The 19186-nt window shown below is 52.5% G+C and overlaps 1 protein-coding gene and 1 long non-coding RNA gene across 2 annotated transcripts; one reads left to right on the plus strand and one right to left on the minus strand.

Moving 5' to 3' along the window:
• Nucleotides 1-586: 586 nt before the first annotated feature.
• Nucleotides 587-15934, plus strand: Pcdh1 (protocadherin 1). Its single transcript, XM_090331324.1, has 3 exons — nucleotides 587-762; nucleotides 8860-9722; nucleotides 13073-15934. Exons 1-3 carry the CDS (start codon nucleotides 723-725, stop codon nucleotides 15350-15352), a joined length of 3183 nt encoding a protein of 1060 aa, XP_090187450.1. The 5' UTR covers nucleotides 587-722; the 3' UTR covers nucleotides 15353-15934.
• Nucleotides 13858-19140, minus strand: LOC150063966 (uncharacterized). Its single transcript, XR_016535195.1, has 3 exons — nucleotides 19023-19140; nucleotides 18847-18891; nucleotides 13858-14494 (listed from the first exon to the last, which is right to left on the minus strand). It is a non-coding gene; the product is annotated as an uncharacterized LOC150063966 (long non-coding RNA).
• Between the last annotated feature and the right edge of the window lie 46 nt (nucleotides 19141-19186).

The raw sequence follows: 19186 nt of genomic DNA on the forward strand, positions 1-19186 counted from the left end.
GACCGCTCTGCGGCGTCGGCCGGAGGGGGAGGTGCGCTTCCCCGGAGCGCAGCGAGAGGGAGGGCCGCGAGGGGTGCCTTGGGGGTCGGGGCGGGGGAGAGTGGACCTGGAGGGCCAGGTGCAGGGGAAGGAGGCTCCGACGGAGACAGCTCCCCAACCCCGACTTCCCAGGGGGGAGGATGGGGGACAGGTGTCGGTGCGCGCGGGGAGGGGACTCGCGAGGGTCCAGGACAGAGGCTTGGGTGGGATTAGAGAGGTGAAGACGGGACGGGGGGGGAGGAATTAAAAGGGGGAGGATGTGTATCCCAGCCTCAGGCAAGGGAGCCCGCAAGGGGGAGGAGGTCCAGTCTGGGGGAGCGGTGCTTAGGGTCCCCTCCCGGCGGGACCGGAGCGGTCCCGAGCTCCACCTCCCGGCCAGAGGGGGGGCGGGGAGGCGGGCGGGAGGCGGGCGGGCGGGCCAGGAGGGAGGGGGAGGGAGGGGGCGGGCCGGGCTGTGCGCTCCGCTCGCTGCTGGCTCCGCCACCGCCGCCGCCGCCGCCGCCACCGCCGCCGCCGCCGCCACCGCCGCCGCTACCGCCTCACACACTCGGGGAGCGGGAGCGCGGCGCGGACGCGAAGCTGCCGGGCTGCTGCGCCCGGAGCCAGCCGGAGCCGGAGCCCGAACCGCAGCGCCAGCCCCAGCCGTGCCGAGCCGCAGCCCGGGCCGGGGCCGGCGGCGGCTCATGGACAGCGGGGCGGGCGGCCGGTGCTGCCCGGAGGCGGGTAAGGATCGGGCGGCGGAGGCTCGGGAGCCCCGAGCGGCTATGGCCGGCGGGAGCTGAGGGAGGGGCGCCCAGTGGAACGAGGCCGCGGGGGCCCGGCCGGTGTCCAGCGCTCTAGGACTGAGGTTGGGGGGTGCTGGGCCACCGAATGGGGGTTGCGGCCGAGGCATTGTGGCCTCCGAGATTCACGGCAGGAAGCCGGGAGATGGCGGGGAGGTGCGGCGGAGCCAGACCCCAGTCCGGCGTCGGCACCCGGGGTGCGCTTGAAGCGGCGAGGATGGGAAGACTCCAGGAGCGCGCGGAATGGAGATGGTCTGGGGAAGCGCGCGGCCCTCCATTTGGCGTGGGGTCTCCTCGAGGACGAAACCAGCCAGGAACATTATCCACAGCGCGCGCGCGCGCACACGCACACACACACACACACACACACTTGTTGGGCGACTAGCTGGGCTCACTCAGGCGCTGCCAGCTCGCCGTGGGCACCTGGAGGGCCATACCGCCGACACACACACAGGCGTGTGCACATCCGTACATATATGAACACAGACCTACCTCCCGCACGCCAGCGCCCACTGGGGCTCCGTCACCAGCTTAGAATCTGCCTCAGCGTCTGCACGGCCAGCAGGGACACACAACCCGTGGCCACCAGGAGCACAACACAATCGGGTGTGACACTGGGCAACTTAGACACATAAACAGCCCTGTGCCCTGTGGATGAGTGTGACAGCTACAGTTAGACACGTGAACCCTTAAAACCTAGTCCCCCCAACACTTGTCCCTTTAAGGAACACACCCTAAATATACTGTTACTCATCCCTGGGCCAGTACATAGGTACACAGCACAGGTCTCATTGGCTCCACACACACACAGACACACACACACACACACACACACACGCAGCCCAGTGTCTCAGCACACGCCTGGATGGCACACACACCCTAACACAGTAGGACGCACCTACAGCAGAGCCTCCTGGTCACCACCGCTTCACGCTTCTTAAACACGGGTCGCCACACACCTTACATCCATCGGGTCACGTTACACCCTGCGGCGCGTGCACACAAACACACTCGGCCTCTCTCCCCGGAGGAGAGATTCGGTCGAGAATAGCCCGCGGGGTCTAGCTAGCCCCCTAAGCGCTCTCGCTCGTTCTTTCTCTCTCTGCAATTGGGACGTGGTTGTGGTTAACATGGGCACAGCGGGAACCCTAGGGCCGGACCGACCGGCTTCCAGGCGGGCACCTCCCCCCACCTCCACTCCTGGGCCGGACCGGCCGAGGGTTCCCGGAACCAGCTGGACCTGGCAGGCCGCGCCAAACTGCCTGCCTGGGGCTCTCGAGCCTTAGGTACCACCCTGGGGCGCTGTTTGAGACCCCCTTTCGGGCCGTAAAACTGAAGTATCAGAGCCACCTGGGAACCAGTACACCTGGGTCCAGCACACCTGTGCACCCACCCCCCTCGATCTGTCCCCCTTCTGGCCCGTCCTGAGGGTCAGGCCCTGGGGCTAGAAGGGGGGAGGTGGCGGCCGGCGACGCAGCAGCAAAATTCGTTGGGAAGATGGACTCGTACCCTTTCCTCATCCCGGCTACTCTCCGGTAGCTCAGACTTCTGGCCTCAGTTTCCCCAGTGGTGGTCGGCGACACTCTTCCATCTGGCTGGGAGATTGGGGGCGACGCCGAGGCCTTCACCGAGAGCTGGGCCGGTACCCCCTTCTCCCCCACTCCCGGTTTCTTGGGAATGTCCCCGCCCGGCCAGGCTCTCGGCTTTGTGATTCCGGCGCCGGTTTCCTCCCCACCCCCTTCCCGGCGCCCGCTGCGCTGCTCCGCGCCGGCGCCGGCTTGCGGGGTGTGTGTGTAGGGGGGGGACCCTAGGCCAGACCGGCGATCGCCGCAAAGAGGGATTCCCCGCGGCGGCCCCGGAGGCGAAGGACGCAAGTGGCCGGCCGGCCTAGGCGCGTTCTGCGCCCTGGCGTAGCCTCGCCCTGGGCTCCCGGAGGCCAGGCGCCGCCAGGGTGGGGGTGGGGCCACCCGAACCCCAGGAGCGCCGCCGCCCCCCACCACCCCGGGCATCCTCCCGGAGGAGACGCTCCGCGCGCTGGGTGTGTGCAGGGAGGGCCCGCTGACCGCGGCCCTGAGTTCCCGGGCTGCTCGTGCCGGCGAAGCCCGGGACTTCATATTGGAAGACGCCAAGCTCCTTCCGGTACCTGCTCTGGGTCGGCCCCTGGGATCTACCGGGAAAGGGGCAGCCCCCAGGAGGTGTTCCCGGCCCATGGGTGTGGGGGCAGGTATAACTTTCTTGTTATTCGGGTTTGAGGGGATTGAGAACTGTAATAGACTACGACAGGTAGTGGAATCCAGGAGAGAAGTGCAAGGAGCAGTCTCCGTAGATGACATGGCCAGAGGCAAGGTGGTAGGCCAACAGACAGACCTGTGGTAGGGTCTTGGAAGCATCGAGTTTTCCCTTTTTCTCCTCCCACCCCCAATTCCCAGTTTGGAAGGGACTTTAGCTGGAAGTCTTGTTGGTCTGGCCTCTTCCAGGCAGAGGAGAAGCTTGCTGTGGTTACTTCAGCCCTGAGGTGGGCAAGCGTCAGGGCTTCTGGAAAGAATGGGTGCCTACTAGTTAAGAGGGCTTCGTGAGAGGAGTCGGGACAGAGGCGTCCGTGTAATGCAGGCGTGGGAGCTGTCCATATGAGCAAAGAGAGTTTGGTACTTCAGAGAGGGGTTCTGTTTAAGTTCTGTCAGGGTCTATGGGTGAATGGTGAAGGTGCAATAGTGAATATATATATGCATGTATTTAAGTATGTATGTAGATCACATCCTTTCATAGACTTCGCCAGCTGCAGGGCATTGCTTCATGTAGTCATCAAAGCAGCAAGCACCTATTATGTGTCCAGTGCTGGCAATAAATTCTCTCTTCTGGGGTTGGAAGACTTTATTTTTACATCTGTTCTCCAGAATATAATGGATCTTATTTAATCATCGGATTGTATTTAATCCTCCTGAATAACTTCAAGAGGCAGGAATGATTTCCATTTTATAATATAAAATAGGTGCAGAAAAGTGACTTCATATAAGTAAGGTCTCTCTGTCACACACACACACACACACACACACACTCACACACACATCTAGGAAATGGTGGAGCAAAGGGTTCAAACCCAACAATCTGGCTCAAGAATGCAGGTGCCCAGAAGATTGCAGAGGCTAATAGAGGGTTGTGGAAGATCTGGGAGAAGAACTGAGGGCTGCTCACTGTGGGAGGCCTCTTAACAGCTCCACCCCACGCAGCCCCTCTTGCTTCCCAGGCTCTCAGATGGTCCCTTTGTCCCTTGGTATTTTATGCCTGCAGCAGCAGTGGCTGTTGTATAATAGTGTTGGTGTGAGGATAGGTATTCAGAGCTGACCTGGTCAGTAGGACGGTGATAGGTCTCCTAGTACCCAGCTGGAAGTGAACCTTGGACCCATCCCCACGTAGTCTGGAATTGAAGATTTTTTTTTTTCCTGAATGAACTCACCTGTCCTCATTCCTGCTTAGATGTTCCGCAGACGTGGTTTCCTTGAACTTTTGGGGCCCTTGTCCTTAATGGATCTTATGGTCCTCAGTCCTGAGAAAGATGGGTCACTGTGCCTGCCCTTGTTTAGGTTCTTTTTTCTTGGGATCTGGGTACCCTTGCCCAGGAAGGCAGGCAGTCCTTGACAGGGCTGATAAGGCCCTAATGGCTTCAAAGGCAGCTGCCTAAGCCTAATGACTCCTTGTACCAACTGCTGGGGACAAAGTTCATAAATGGTGGGGGTAGGGATGAGGGCGGCCACTTACTGCCCTTCCTAGCCACATGCTCTTCCTGGCCACATGACCTTTGGGTGAGCCGCAACAGAGCTTGGATTCTGACCTGGAACACTAAACCCTCTTCTTTCCCTCTGGAAGCCCATAACAAACATCATGTTACAGGTTTGGGGATTTCTGTTGATTCACTGCCCCAACCCAACCTTTTCCCCAGATCTTAGGATTCAAAGAGGTACTCTAGTTCTTACATCCTGGCTCTTTCTCATATTACTTCTGCTACCTAAAGATGATTAATGTATTTTTGTATCTCAGTTTGATCATTTGTAATATGGGAGGGAAGCTGTAATAATAAATATATCCCTTTTGGAAGGCTAGGAGGAGTCAATGAGGTTTCATGCACGTTCCTTTAGCAATATGTTAGTAAAACCTTAGTGTTCACTAGGATAATGGTGGTGCTGAACGATGTGGGTGGAAAAGGTGATGATGATACTGTTTGCAGGGCCTTGGGCTTTTTCTGAACTCTGTGGTAGCCCTAGAGTAGGTCAACATTGTTCTCAGTCTTTCTGCGTCCTTTAAAATATCACTGCTGCCTTAAGGTGCTCTCCAGATTCGGCCTTCCAATCAAAATTCCTAAGGGTGGGGCCAGATAATCCTCATATTGAAGGTGCTTCTAAGGCCTCAGCGGTTACCCCACTTTAGACAACCCTCTCTCTGGCCCTGTTTTACATCTCAGGAATCTCCCTCCCCTGACACCTTCCTAGCCTTGGATTTTACTCTATAGTTCTTCAAACTCAATTGAATACTGTAATTTTTCCATGACTCCTGGCTGGAGGTAAGGGATTTCCTGAAGGGGGCCAGAGCTCTGAAGGGTTAGTCTCAGGTTGTGACCTCAGATGGGGAGAAAGCCTCTTGTAAGATTCTTAAGGAGGAATATAGCCACAAAAAGTTAACTATTCTTGGTCTGGAGATGGTGGCTGATAGTGAGTGGCTTTGCCTTATTTCTTCTCTTCACTGGGTTTAGGGTAATTCCCACAGGCTTCCATGTAGTCACTAGTCGGCTCGTACTTACACAGAGAATCATGCCAGGATGAGTGCAGGGCAGTAAGACAAAGTACCCAGAAGGGAATGAAGTCCCTTGGGGGATGTGTTTGGGATGGGACTTAAAGAGGAGCCCTGTGCCAGGTGCCAGTAGCTCTTGCCTATAATCCTAGCTATTCAGGAGGCTGAGAGTTGAGGATCTCAGTTTGAAGCCTGACCAGACAGGGAAATCAGTAAGATTCTTGTCCCTAACTAATTGCCCTTCCCCCACAGCAAAAAAAAAAAAAAGGCCAGAAGTGTAGCTGTGGTTTAAGCTGTGAGCACAGAAATTCAAGTCCAAGACCTGTATACACACATACACACACACACGCACACGCACTCATGCACACACACTCACGCACATACACGCATGCACAAAGGATGAGCCCTGTGCCAGGTCCATGCAGATAGAGAGGGAGGTGGTTGTACGGTGGTAGATCCATATAGGCATCAAATAAATTTTTCCTTCTTTTAAAGAGGTTAAGGTTGCAAATGAGAATAAACCCATACATTAATCTGATAAGGACCTCACACATATTGAGGAGGGACCTCTAACTTGAGAAAGGGACCCAGGAGGAAGTGAAGCATTTGACTCATGTAGAGAATCTGTATATTCAGTGAGCATTTTCTGAGGTCTCTTCTGTGCCCTAAGTGGAGAAGGCTTACATTTTACCCCAGCAATGTCCCTGGTAGAGCAGGGGACTCTATAAGTAGACAAGTCAACAAGCAAGGACTGTTGGCCAATGCCAAGAGGTGATAGACACAGGAAATTAGGCAAAAGTTAGTTATTGAGTGTCATGTGTATCTAGGTCCAGTTCTAGGCCATGGGGATAGAGGAGTAAATGAGTAGAGGCTTTCCCTTTTTCAGCTTTTACAGGAAGCAGATTTTCCAAATAGGTTTCTTTATTATCTATTTGGTAGTACTGGCCTTGGCTTGCCAGGCAGGGACTCTACTGCTGAAATTTATCTCTAGTCCTGTGCTAACTACTTTGAAACATTTGTTGAGTACTGACATTTTTTAGGAATTTGACTTGTAAACCCACTAGGGAATGGATAACTATATTTGACAGATTAGGGAAACTGAGGTGCTAAATCATTTGTTCCAAGTTATACAGCCTGAGACTGGGCAGCTGGAGTTTGCCTTAGGTTATCTAATGCCTCAGCCAGGGTCCTTTACCCTGTTACTTTATGATGTCAAATGGATACACAGAGGCAACTCAACAGAACTGACCCAACCATTGAGGTAGAACTGTTACTGTGCCAGTCTTTATTGCCTAAGTTACTAGGCATCTATTTCTAGTACCCAGGCTAAAGTCTGGCACATCGTAAGAATTTCATTGAATTCCTACATGCGCACCTATTTCTTCTGTGTGCCCAGCTTTACCAAACTGCAGTGGTAGAGATAGGAAGTTGAGCGAATATACAGAGTTGTATCCCATCCTTCAGGATGCTTAGGATTTGTGTAGTGATGGAGGACAGTAGAATAGGTGCGCAACACCAGTTGAATAAATAACAGAGCAGGTGTTATCCCAGGCCACCCAGTGATTCATTGCCTCAAGATTGGAAAAGACAATAAGTGGCTGTGAGTGAGAGGCAGGAGAGGTTACTGTGAGAAGGAATCATGGGGTGGCTACAACATGCCTTCTGTGGGATGGGTGTGGATGGTGTCAGGCCTGGGGTGGAAATTCCAGGAGTGGGAAAAGTAGGAGCCTCTGCCTTCCAAAGGAACAGTGCTGGGCTGGAGATTTTGGATTTGCATAGAGGAAGAGGCAGTCAAGGCTGGATAGGTAGCTGTCAGGTCTGGCTTAGGTAGACAGATGGATAGCCACAAAATCAAAGTGGGGGGGGGGCACCGGGTGATAGAATAGGGTTATTGTAGTGGAGGTACAGTTGTAGTTGGCTGAGCATTTGTAAGTACTAGAAGGATCTAGAGGAGGACAAGGAAAGGCAGGAGTGAGACAAGACAGGACCAGTTAGGCAGGGAAGTAAGAATATATGGTAGGACCTAGATGTTGGTGAGAAGGGCCAAATAGAAGCTAGAAAGGGTGTGGTGGTGTGTGTAGAAGGTTGAAAATTCAAGACCAGACTGAGCTCCATAGCAAGACCCTGTCTCAAGAAATTGAGGGTTAGAGATCTAGCTCCGTGGTATACAGCTCGCCTAGTATGTGTGTGTAGGACCCTAGATTCCACCCCCATTGCTGAAAAATAACCAACACCCCCCCCAAAAAAAAAACCCTATACATCCATAGAGTGTGTGAGTGGCGATGGAGGAGGGACCTGGGGAAGGCCCCAATGGTGTCATCACAGCAGTGTCCCAGTTAGACCTGCTGGACTCCCAGTTTCTAAGGACAGGCCAGGGCAGCTCCCAACAGCAATTTGAGGGCCAGTCCTGACCACAGTCCCGACCCCACTCTTGACCTCAGCTCCCTTTTACGCATTTTGCTTATGGCAACAGGCAGAGGAGAAAAACCCCAGGAACAGCGAGCTTGATGTGCATGTTTATGGGGAGGAGTTGGAGAAAGCTAACTCCTCAGTGTTAGCTATTTTTACGAGCCTTGGTTGGGGTCCAATCCAAGCTGTTCTTAGAGGACATTGGTGGGTGATGATTGTCAGAGAAGGTGGCTTTGAGATACCCTATCACATCCATGTCCACTGATTTGACATTTTGAAAGAGGGAGACATGAGGGACTCTTGCTCTCTCACTCCATTATGGTTAGTAGTGGTGCCAGGGTCTGGGGTGACTAGGGGGCACACCTTTCTCCTACTGATGCAGGGAGAGGCACTTAGAATAGAGATGTCCAGGGCCTAACCTCTTTACTTCTCTCTTTCTCTCCCTATCTCAGTATCAGGGTAATTACCATGGGTGACTAAGGCAGGATGCTGGTGAGAAGGAGGTGTTGTGCAAAGCACAGAGCTGAGAACAGGGAGGGAAAGAAAAGGAGGGAGGAGGGAGGGCTGGTACCCAAAGAACGTCAGGTGGATAAGGGCGTTCCATGGGTGGGAACTGCTCTAGGCCTGCCAGGCCTCTTACCAGCTCCTCCAGCTGGGCCAGACACGGCTGCTACACCCGGCTGTGGGTGAGACTCTGGGTTATGGGTTCTGAAATCAGGTTTCTGGGGTGGTATTGACTTTTCTTGAGGGGTAAAATAGTGTATAAGAGAGAGGGGTTGCTCTGGGTAGCCCTCAGGGCTAACTTCCTCTTCCTAGCTGATGGCATCTGTTTTGCTTTTTCTTGTAGTTCTCCTGATTCTGGAGCCTGCCAGGATGGGGCCCCTGAGGCCCAGCTCAGGCCCGGGGGGACAGCAATTGTTGTTGCCCCTCTTACTGCTGGCACTGCTGCTCCTGTCAGCTCCGTCTGCAGGCCATAGCACTCCGATAGTGTACAAGGTGCCAGAGGAACAGCCACCTAACACCCTCATTGGAAGCCTTGCGGCCGACTATGGCTTTCCAGATGTGGGCCATCTGTACAAACTAGAGGTAGGTGCTCCATACCTTCGAGTTGATGGCAAGACGGGTGACATCTTCACCACAGAGACCTCCATTGACCGTGAGGGACTCCGTGAATGCCAGAACCAACTCCCCGGTGAACCCTGCATCCTGGAATTTGAGGTGTCTATCACAGACCTTGTGCAGAATGGCAGCCCCCGGTTGCTGGAGGGCCAGATCGAGGTACAGGACATCAACGATAACACTCCCAACTTCGCCTCACCTGTTATCACTCTGGCCATCCCTGAGAACACCAACATTGGCTCACTCTTCCCCATCCCACTGGCTTCGGATCGAGATGCTGGACCCAACGGTGTGGCTTCCTATGAGCTACAGGCTGGGCCTGAGGCCCAAGAGCTGTTTGGGCTGCAAGTGGCTGAGGACCAGGAAGAGAAGCAGCCACAGCTCATTGTGATGGGCAACCTGGATCGTGAACGTTGGGACTCCTACGACCTCACCATCAAGGTACAGGATGGTGGCAGCCCCCCACGTGCCAGCAGTGCCCTGCTGCGTGTCACTGTGCTTGATACCAACGACAACGCTCCCAAGTTCGAGCGGCCCTCCTATGAGGCTGAGCTGTCTGAGAATAGCCCCATCGGCCACTCAGTCATCCAGGTGAGAGGTCCCTTCATGTCACTTCTCAAGGGATCCATCTTTAGAAATAGGAGTCCTAGCTGGGTGCCAGTGGCTCATATCTGTGGTTCAAAGCTAGCCCGGGCAGAAAAGTCCTTGTGAGACTCTTATTGCCAATAAACTACTCAAAAAAAGCCAGAAGTGACGCTGTGGCTCAAGTGGTAGACGTCTAGCCTTGAGCACAGAGAGGCTCACGGACAGCACCTAAGCCCTGAGATCAAGCCCCAGGACTGGCAGAAAAAGAAAGAAAGAAAGAAAGAAATAGGAATGCTCTTGAATCAGGTTAGAATTCTTTTCTTCCCCCATCTCAGCATTGAGGTGAAGCCTTCCCACCAACCTCCCCTCCCCCACCAGGAGAGGTGATGTTATCTTCTTCTGTTAAGCTACTTAGGTGACAGTGATAACATTGAAATGGTACCCCCTCTTAATTGTTCCCCCTCCTACCACTACCACCACAAGGCAGACTCAAGTTATGGAAATGCTCCCAGTCACAAGGTGACCTTCTCTTTTGACCAGGGGAACTGAGATGGCACAAAGGAACCCTATCACCTCTGATTCTGTTGACCCTCTCCTAAGATGGTGGGATTTTTCTAAGCAGGGAGAGGTTCCCTTTAGCCGCAAAGTCAGATGAGATCATTTTAGCCAAGGGGATCCTCAGAGTTCTGACAAGCCACACTGGGTTGTTTATACACCTGCCTCTTCCCCTGGGCATGGGGCACTCATGGGGGGTGGGGGTCACTAAGCTTTGTGGAAGTTCTCAACATCCCTCTCCCTGGGAACTGCCCCAGGGGCTGTGTGGCTTGGTGGGGCTGGGGCCTGGGAGGGAGCAAAGAAAGCGTCCCCACAGACAGGTGGGTGTATCTCCCACTGTCATCTCAGTCTGGCCTCCTGCCAGCCCCAGCTCCTTTCTCCTTCCCCATGGGCTGAGGCTGTCTCATTCTGTGGTGGGAGGGAGCTAGGAGGGCTTAGCTGCTCTGGAGACCGTTACCCATCCTGGGAGACCCTTTTCCCTAAGTCCTGGAGCTGAAGTGGGTGGGTGGGAGTTTCTACCTTTTTAGGATAACTGGCAGACTGGAATCTGGAAATGAGGCTGAGAAAGAAAAAGGAAACAGTCAAGATATCAAATAATAATAGCCTAGGTCCTGGGCACTGTTCTAAACATACTATGTATAGTATATCATTTAATCCTTGAAGTATAAGTAAGCATTATCCCCATCTTATTGATGGGAAGCTGAGCCCCTAGAGATTAAGAAACTTGCCTAATATCACAGCTTATATCAGAGCCCACTGTTAGTCATACTCCGCAGTCTGACTTCAGAGTCTGTGAGTGGAATGGCTTTACATCGTTGCAGGGAGATGAACATGAGAGCAGGTCAGAGAATGGGCTTGAGGCTCCCAAGGCTGATAAGAGAGTATGAGAATAGGGGCAGAGTCAGAATTGAACAGGGACGTGAGATAGATGGAAGTCAAGAGTCACAGACAGAGATAGAGACTTAAGACAAGAGGCAGATAAGAATCTGGGTGCCCAGTCCACAGAAGGGAGATAGTAGGAGAATAACCATATGTCTGTGTTAACAAATAGGCTAGGGTCAGGGCTTAGAGAAGCTGTTAGGATTTGGCCCTCAACACTGGGGCCGCTCAGAAGTCTCCTCTGTAGTAAAAGCCCTAGAACATAGCAATGATTTGAGGACATATGAGGTGCAGACCCCAGCACCAGAGATTTTCCAGAGACCGAAGGATGGGTGGATAGATGACAGACAGATAGACAAAAAGACAAAGAAGCACTTTCCATGTGCTAGACAATGGTAGGAATTTTTATGTGTTATCCATTGACTCTTTACTACAGTTCTGTGGAAAGTTCTTTTATTAATCCCCATTTTATATGTTTGTAGACTTGAGACTTGAGGTTAAATAATTAGCTCAAGGTCACATCCATATTTGGAAAGTGGCTCAGCTGAGATTTGAACTCAAGACTTGTTTTGCTTGCCACAGACAGATTCTGCCAAGTTTGTCCCCTGCCTTCATCCCTACCCATCCCACCATCACAGTCTGTCTGGTTATGAACTACTTGCAGTCCTTAATTTCTTCCTGACCCGTGGTCCCTCATGGCTATTCTTACCTGGTTCCTGTTCCTCCATTACTATCCGTGTTTGTATAGACTTGGGCCCAGTTAGCGTCGGCGTTGGCGTGGGAGGGCGTGCCTACTGCAAAGGGACAGACAGTTCATTGTTTGATGCTGGGAGCCCAAGCCCGCTGCCAGCAAGCTCTGTGGCCTACACTAACCCCTCCCTCCTGGCCGCAGGCTCAGGCCGGATTCCTGACACTAGTGCCTTGCCAGCGCCTGCCAGCAGTCAAAGAGCTGCTGAAACAGGTTTCCCCGGTTTGACAGAGCAGTGGCTGGGTGGAAAAACAGTGGCTGGGACAGTGGCTGATCCAGGCCTGATGGATTTCCTCTGACCCACATCCCTACCTGGCTGCTTTCAATAGAAATCCCTCACTGTGGCCTCCAGGTGGGCACAGGAGTCTTCACTCATGCATGCAAATACTTATACACAAGCATGGCCTCTTCTCACCATTATCTGTCACACAGCCCGCACAGTCATACATGTATGGGATGCATGCCTGCGCACATGGTATGTTCATAAGTACATGCATGGGCACTTCCCTATTAATGCACCATTTCAGAAGATTGGGGGCTGATGGAATTTCATTAAGGAGTTTCCCTGGTGGTGTATTGGATCTTTATATCCACATGTGAAAGGACTATTTCAGAAATGGAGGGTAGAGCTAGACACCAGCAGCTCACACCTGTAATCCTAGCTACTCTGGAGGCTGAGATCTGAGAATGACTGTTCAACTCTAGCCCAGGCAGGAAAGTTTGTGAAACCCTTCCCTCCAATCAACCATCAAAAAGCTGGAAGTGAGCTGTGGCTTAAATGGCAGGGTGCTAGCCTTGAACAACAACAACAACAAAAAGCTCAGGGATAGAACCCAGGCCTTAAGTTCAGTCCCCAGCCCTGGCATGAAACAAAAAAAAAAGAAAGAAAAGGAAAGAATTTCTTCCCTGTCCTGTCTCTACTGGTGGGCTTTGTGACTGAGAATGACTTATCGGTTTCGTATAGGCTCTTCAGGAAAATAGGTTCATAATGTCTGCTACAGTGTCAGGATGGGGGAAAAGGCATTGCATGTTCTGTATTGGAAAGAGCACTAGGTTAGATGCATTGTGTCCACCCTTCTCACCGGGAAGAACATTGGCAGTACATGTATCTGTGATTTGCTATGCTCGGCCTCACCCATTGCTGTTTTGCTTGGGTTTTGCTCCTCCTCTATAGGTGAAGGCCAATGACTCGGACCAAGGTGCCAATGCAGAGATTGACTACACATTCCACCAGGCGCCTGAAATTGTGAGGCGTCTCCTGAGGCTGGACAGAAACACTGGAGTCATCACTGTTCAAGGCCCTGTGGACCGTGAAGACCTCAGTACCCTGCGCTTCTCAGTGCTTGCTAAGGACCGAGGCGCCAACCCCAAGAGTGCCCGGGCCCAAGTGGTCGTGACCGTGAAAGACATGAATGACAATGCTCCTACCATTGAGATCCGAGGCATAGGGCTGGTGACCCATCAAGACGGTATGGCTAACATCTCAGAGGACGTGGCAGAGGAGACAGCTGTGGCTCTGGTGCAGGTATCTGACCGAGATGAGGGAGAGAATGCAGCTGTCACCTGTGTGGTAGCAGGTGATGTGCCTTTCCAGCTCCGGCAGGCCAGTGAGACGGGCAGTGACAGCAAGAAGAAGTACTTCCTGCAGACCACTACCCCGCTGGACTATGAGAAGGTCAAAGACTACACCATTGAGATTGTGGCTGTGGACTCTGGCAACCCCCCACTCTCTAGCACCAATTCCCTTAAGGTGCAGGTGGTCGATGTCAATGACAATGCACCTGTCTTTACCCAGAGTGTGACTGAAGTTGCCTTCCCAGAAAACAACAAGCCTGGTGAAGTGGTGGCTGAGGTCACCGCCAGTGATGCTGACTCGGGTTCTAATGCAGAGCTGGTTTACTCTCTGGAGCCTGAGCCCGCTGCCCAGGGTCTCTTTACCATTTCACCTGAGAATGGAGAGATCAGGGTGAAGACGTCCCTAGATCGAGAACAGAGGGACAGCTATGAGCTAAAGGTGGTGGCAGCTGACCGGGGCAGCCCCAGTCTCCAGGGCACAGCCACTGTCCTTGTCAATGTGTTGGACTGCAATGACAATGACCCCAAATTTATGCTGAGTGGCTACAACTTCTCAGTGATGGAGAACATGCCAGCACTGAGTCCAGTGGGCATGGTAACAGTCATTGATGGGGACAAGGGGGAAAATGCCCGTGTCCAGCTCTCAGTGGAACAGGACAATGGTGACTTTGTTATCCAGAATGGCACAGGCACTATCTTGTCCAGCCTGAGCTTTGATCGAGAACAACAGAGCACCTACACCTTCCAGCTGAAGGCAGTGGATGGCGGTGTTCCACCACGCTCGGCTTACGTTGGCGTCACCATCAATGTGCTAGATGAGAATGACAATGCCCCCTTTATCACTGCCCCCTCCAACACTTCCCACCGGCTGCTGACCCCCCAGACGCGTCTCGGTGAGACAGTCAGCCAAGTGACAGCTGAGGACATGGACTCTGGTGTCAACGCTGAGCTGATCTACAGCATCGCTGGTGGCAACCCTTATGGACTCTTCCAGATTGGGCCACACTCCGGTGCCATCACCCTAGAGAAAGAGATTGAGCGGCGTCACCATGGGCTGCACCGTCTTGTGGTGAAGGTCAGTGACCGAGGCAAGCCCCCACGCTATGGCACAGCGTTGGTCCACCTTTATGTCAACGAGACCCTAGCCAACCGCACACTGCTGGAGACTCTACTGGGCCATAGCATGGACACACCACTGGATATTGACATTGCCGGAGATCCAGAGTATGAGCGCTCCAAGCAGCGTGGCAACATCCTCTTTGGTGTTGTGGCGGGTGTCGTGGCTGTGGCTTTGCTCATCGCCCTGGCAGTGCTTGTGCGCTACTGCCGGCAGCGGGAAGCCAAGAGTGGCTACCAGGCTGGTAAGAAGGAAACCAAGGACCTGTATGCTCCCAAGCCCAGTGGCAAAGCCTCAAAAGGAAACAAAAGCAAAGGCAAGAAGAGTAAATCCCCAAAGCCTGTGAAACCAGTGGAAGATGAAGACGAAGCTGGGCTGCAGAAGTCTCTCAAGTTCAACCTGATGAGCGATGCCCCAGGAGACAGTCCTCGCATCCACCTGCCCCTCAACTACCCACCAGGCAGTCCTGACCTGGGCCGCCACTACCGTTCTAACTCCCCACTGCCTTCCATCCAGCTGCAGCCCCAGTCACCCTCGGCCTCCAAGAAGCACCAGGTGGTGCAGGACCTGCCGCCTGCAAACACATTTGTGGGCACTGGGGACACCACATCCACGGGCTCTGAGCAGTACTCCGACTACAGCTACCGTACCAACCCCCCCAAATACCCCAGCAAGCAGGTAGGCCAGCCCTTTCGGCTTAGCACACCACAGCCCCCACCCCATCCCTACCGCGGTGCCATCTGGACCGAGGTGTGGGAATGATGGAGCAGGTGTAGCATGCCTGCCTCACTCACCAGACCACATGGGGGCCAACCAGAGTTAGCAGTGGGAGGTGGGATCTCTGATCTGGGAGTGTGGAGGCCTTGGTAAGAATCCTGCTGCCTAGTCCAGGCATGAGGGATTAGGCTGAGTGGAAACTGAGGGAAGGTGTTACTGTGTTCTTCTCCCTGCCCCCTCCCCAGACGGGAGAAGCCTGTGACTTTCTGATTTGGGATGCTGGACAAGCTGCAGTTTTTGTGGGTGGGAAGTTGAGAGTCAGGTGAGCAGAAGGGTTTAAAGCCAGAATGGGGGAGCACAAGGCAAGTGGAAACAGGTTTAATCTAAGCCTGGGTCCCTCTCTGAGACCAGCCATAAGTATTTCTCGGGAGGGAAACAGGCAATCTGAGGTCCTGGTGGGCATCTGGGTGGGGAATCTGCTGGGGGAGTTACAAACTCCCCACTTTGTGCCTTTTGTGTGTACTGTATATTAACGTTTTCCTCATGCCCAGGCTCCTGGGGCTGGGCCCCGACCCCCATCCCAGCCCTATACACTTGCCCCTGATAATAAAGTTCTCTATTTTTGGAGTTTTGGTTTCTTATTTTTCTGGAACTGAGAGAAGAAGTGAGAGAGACTGAAAGCAGCCCTTTGTCGTCACCTAAGGACCTCAGTTTCCCCATTCCTAATCTTAACCCTTTTCTTCAACTTCAACACCTTCCTCCCCCAACCACACATACACTCTCTCTATTCCCAGCCTATTTTAGCTGACTATTTTCCTATCCATCCTCAGACTCAATTTCCATGTTTGGGCAAAGTGGGAGGCATCTGTAGCAAATTCCCCTCCCTCTGTATTCATGAGACCTTCTCCTTAGGAACGACCAAGAAAGAGCAGGTGTAGATACACTCAACCTCCCACTATTTCCAAGGTTTAAGACTTCATTTTTCCAGTCTGTCCATGGAGTGGCCTGTGACAGGCCTCACACCAGGGCACCTCTGTATGGTGGCAAACAACCAGTCTGTCTGCCTCAGGTGAAACCAGAAAGCCTGCTGATTATATCAGCCCCTTCCCTCAGGGTGAGATCTTCCCCAAGTCCCTTTCCCAGCTCTGCATGGAAACACTCCTCAACAGCCAGCAATTAGTGGGCCCCTGTCCCTTATGTCCCCACCATGGTCACCAGCCCAGGCTATAGGAAGGAGAGCCCAGGGAGACTCCAGACTTCTGTGCTTTTCAGTGACCTGCTCTGCACCCCCCACTCTTGGGCCCTCCTTTCTGAGAGGATGAGACCTTTTAGTTTGCTATACATGAAGCCACCTTTCTCTCCTTCCTTCAGCTCTTTGCTCTGGCCATCTTGGGCTGCTGGTTCTCTCTCTCTCCGTCTCTCACTTCTTGCTCTCCTGGGTCTGCCTTGTCTCTGGTTATGCCTATGGGAGGCTAAAGTGTGGGTGAGGGGCCTCAGGTCTTGTGAGAGTCTCAGAGGCCAGAGGCAACCCATCTCCATAGTGACCGAAGAGGCTTGAGACATTCCCAGGAGGTCCAAGGCGCCAACTCTCCTTGATTTCATCCACAAACTTCCCAATGCCCTGGTGTACCCCCAATGTGAAAACTCCCAAGATTTTGGAGGAGTAGGACATGGTAAGTGAGGTTTGGTTATATCTCATTTTTCTGAACAAACCAGGTATGAATAAAGTGACCTCTGACAACTCCCAGTGACCCATTCTTCTCCTGAACCTCCCACCCACCCCAGCCCCCAGGCTCTGAAAGACTGTTCCTTACTTCAGTTGAATCTAACCCTAACGTACCATGGAGCTATGCTGAATACCCTCTTCCAATTTTTGGTTACAATCAAGCCTCACCACCTGTTGTCACCAAAATATACAAGTCAAGTTCCTACCATGTGCTCAGCATGATACTAGACTGATGGGAAAAAAAAAAAAAAGATCACACTTGTCCAAAACACAAGTGAAACAAATGACAAGTCTCAAGTGAGAAGTGCCATCATAAAACTTTCCCCAAATAATTTCTTGACTACTTTTATAGTTATTAATTCTACTTCCTGAGGTCATGCTAAGTGCAAGGTACTATGCTAACTACTTCCTGTGAATTGCTTATTCAGTGTTTATAACGCTGTGCTGTAGACCATTTGACTACTCATTTGATAGAAATGGAACCTTAATGATGGAGCCAGTATTTAAACACAAAGCACCAGGAAATCAGATTTCCAGACTCTACCATTATCTACTATGCTATTTTTAAAAATGCATGATTAAGTTTGGGTACTAAGAGAGTCACTATCACACTGGCCGATTAAAGGTTCTGCATAGCCCTATAATAAAAGGGAACCTGTAAACTTATATAGTTCTTGACTTTCCCAAGCTTTTCTTTCCTTGGGTGGCCTGAAAACTTGAATAAGGACATGGAAATGGTCTTTTGTGAGGAGGAGGAGAATATGACAGAGAGCCAGCTTGTCAGTGATAAGCAGGATTTCAGCAGGAAGTAGACTGCCTCAAGTCACCAAGTGAGCAAACTCCTGCAGCGGGAGTGAACCTGAGTGTGCTGGAGACAGGGAGAGGCAGAAAGGTATTCTGCATGGAGTGGTGGGTGTAGGAGGCAGCTGTGATTGGAAGAACTTAGGTTGTACAAGACATGGGTGCCTTGCCAGAAGTTCCTCAACAGGAAATGGAAGTCCTTGTAAGCTCGGGAGTTTTCTACAAGAGCTGAGTTTAAAGTTCATTGGAATGTAGGGTGGAGTTAAAAGGGAACCGAGATTGAAGTACAATACTGAGCTCAGATTCAGACTAAGACTGGCAGTAGGCATGATCGGTGAATGGATATGACTGAATTTAGGAGAAAGGGCCATCTGGACACAGCATAGGAAGACAAAGAATGATGAAGGATCTCCCAGGTAGATATCAGCCATGTGAGTGTGGGGTGGTGGGCCAGGGATGAGACTATTGCCTGTGAGTACTTGATTAAGGAAAATTCAGTTGAGTTTCAGACACATTCAATCTGAAGAATGTGCAAGGGCAACCAGTTAAAAACATTCTGCAAGGGCCCAGAACTTGGGGACCAGGATGAGAGACATTTTGGATCTAGACTTTTAAGATGTGATAGTCACGGAATTACAGGGAACAGTAAGTGTTCAGTATAACCCAATCCTCTATTTCACAGAAAAGAATCATAGGAATAGAGCCCTTGGGACTTGCCTGGGAGAGAGGACTGGTAATATCCTCCATTCCCAGGCTTGGGTCTGCAGTGAGGAAGGGCTGCTAGCCAGAGTGAAAGGAAACTGAGAAAAGCACCAACAGCCATGGTGCCTGTGCCTCTTAGTGTCCTCCTGCAATCTATGCACCTCAACACCAAGTGAACTATGTATTGCAACTCCCAGCCCCAAATACGCAGGTCACTTCTGGAGACCTTGTCTCCATTTCCCCAGGTCCTTCAGTCTGGGATCACAGCATGGGTCTCTGAAGATGGGAGGCAGCTCTGGGGCTTTCTTACCTGCTCCAGAGCTCCTTATCCTGCCAGCTGCCACACTCCAGCTTCCTGCAGGGGGATGGAGATCGGGGGTAGGAGGATCAGGAGGATGTGTTTGCAAACCTGGGACCATGTCTCTGACCATAGACTAAAGAAAAAGTACAGATGTCCTGAAGGATTCCAAGAGCCTAGAGACTTACCAGCAGGTCCTGGGCCTTGCTGCTCTCATCCCTGGCCTTCAGGGACCCCAGGGTCTGTACCCTCTCCAACTCCTAATTTCTGGTTGGCAGGAGAACCAGTGGCAATCCCAAGTGGATGTTTGGGTGGTTGGCTGGCTGTGCCAAGTGCCAAACAGAGGTTGCCA

The sequence above is a fragment of the Megascapheus bottae genome, chromosome 4 (genome assembly GCF_031878675.1).
Source record: "Megascapheus bottae isolate mThoBot1 chromosome 4, mThoBot2.hap1, whole genome shotgun sequence".
In the NCBI taxonomy this organism is placed as follows: Eukaryota; Metazoa; Chordata; class Mammalia; order Rodentia; family Geomyidae; genus Megascapheus; species Megascapheus bottae.

What these genes read in the sequence shown, in the direction of transcription:
- Pcdh1 (XM_090331324.1), top strand. Translation starts at nt 723, where the DNA reads ATGGACAGCGGGGCGGGCGGCCGGTGCTGCCCGGAGGCGG. An exon ending in CCGGTGCTGCCCGGAGGCGG is followed by an intron (nt 763 to 8,859) that starts GTAAGGATCGGG and finishes TTTTTCTTGTAG; the next exon opens with TTCTCCTGATTCTGGAGCCT. An exon ending in TCGGCCACTCAGTCATCCAG is followed by an intron (nt 9,723 to 13,072) that starts GTGAGAGGTCCC and finishes CCTCCTCTATAG; the next exon opens with GTGAAGGCCAATGACTCGGA.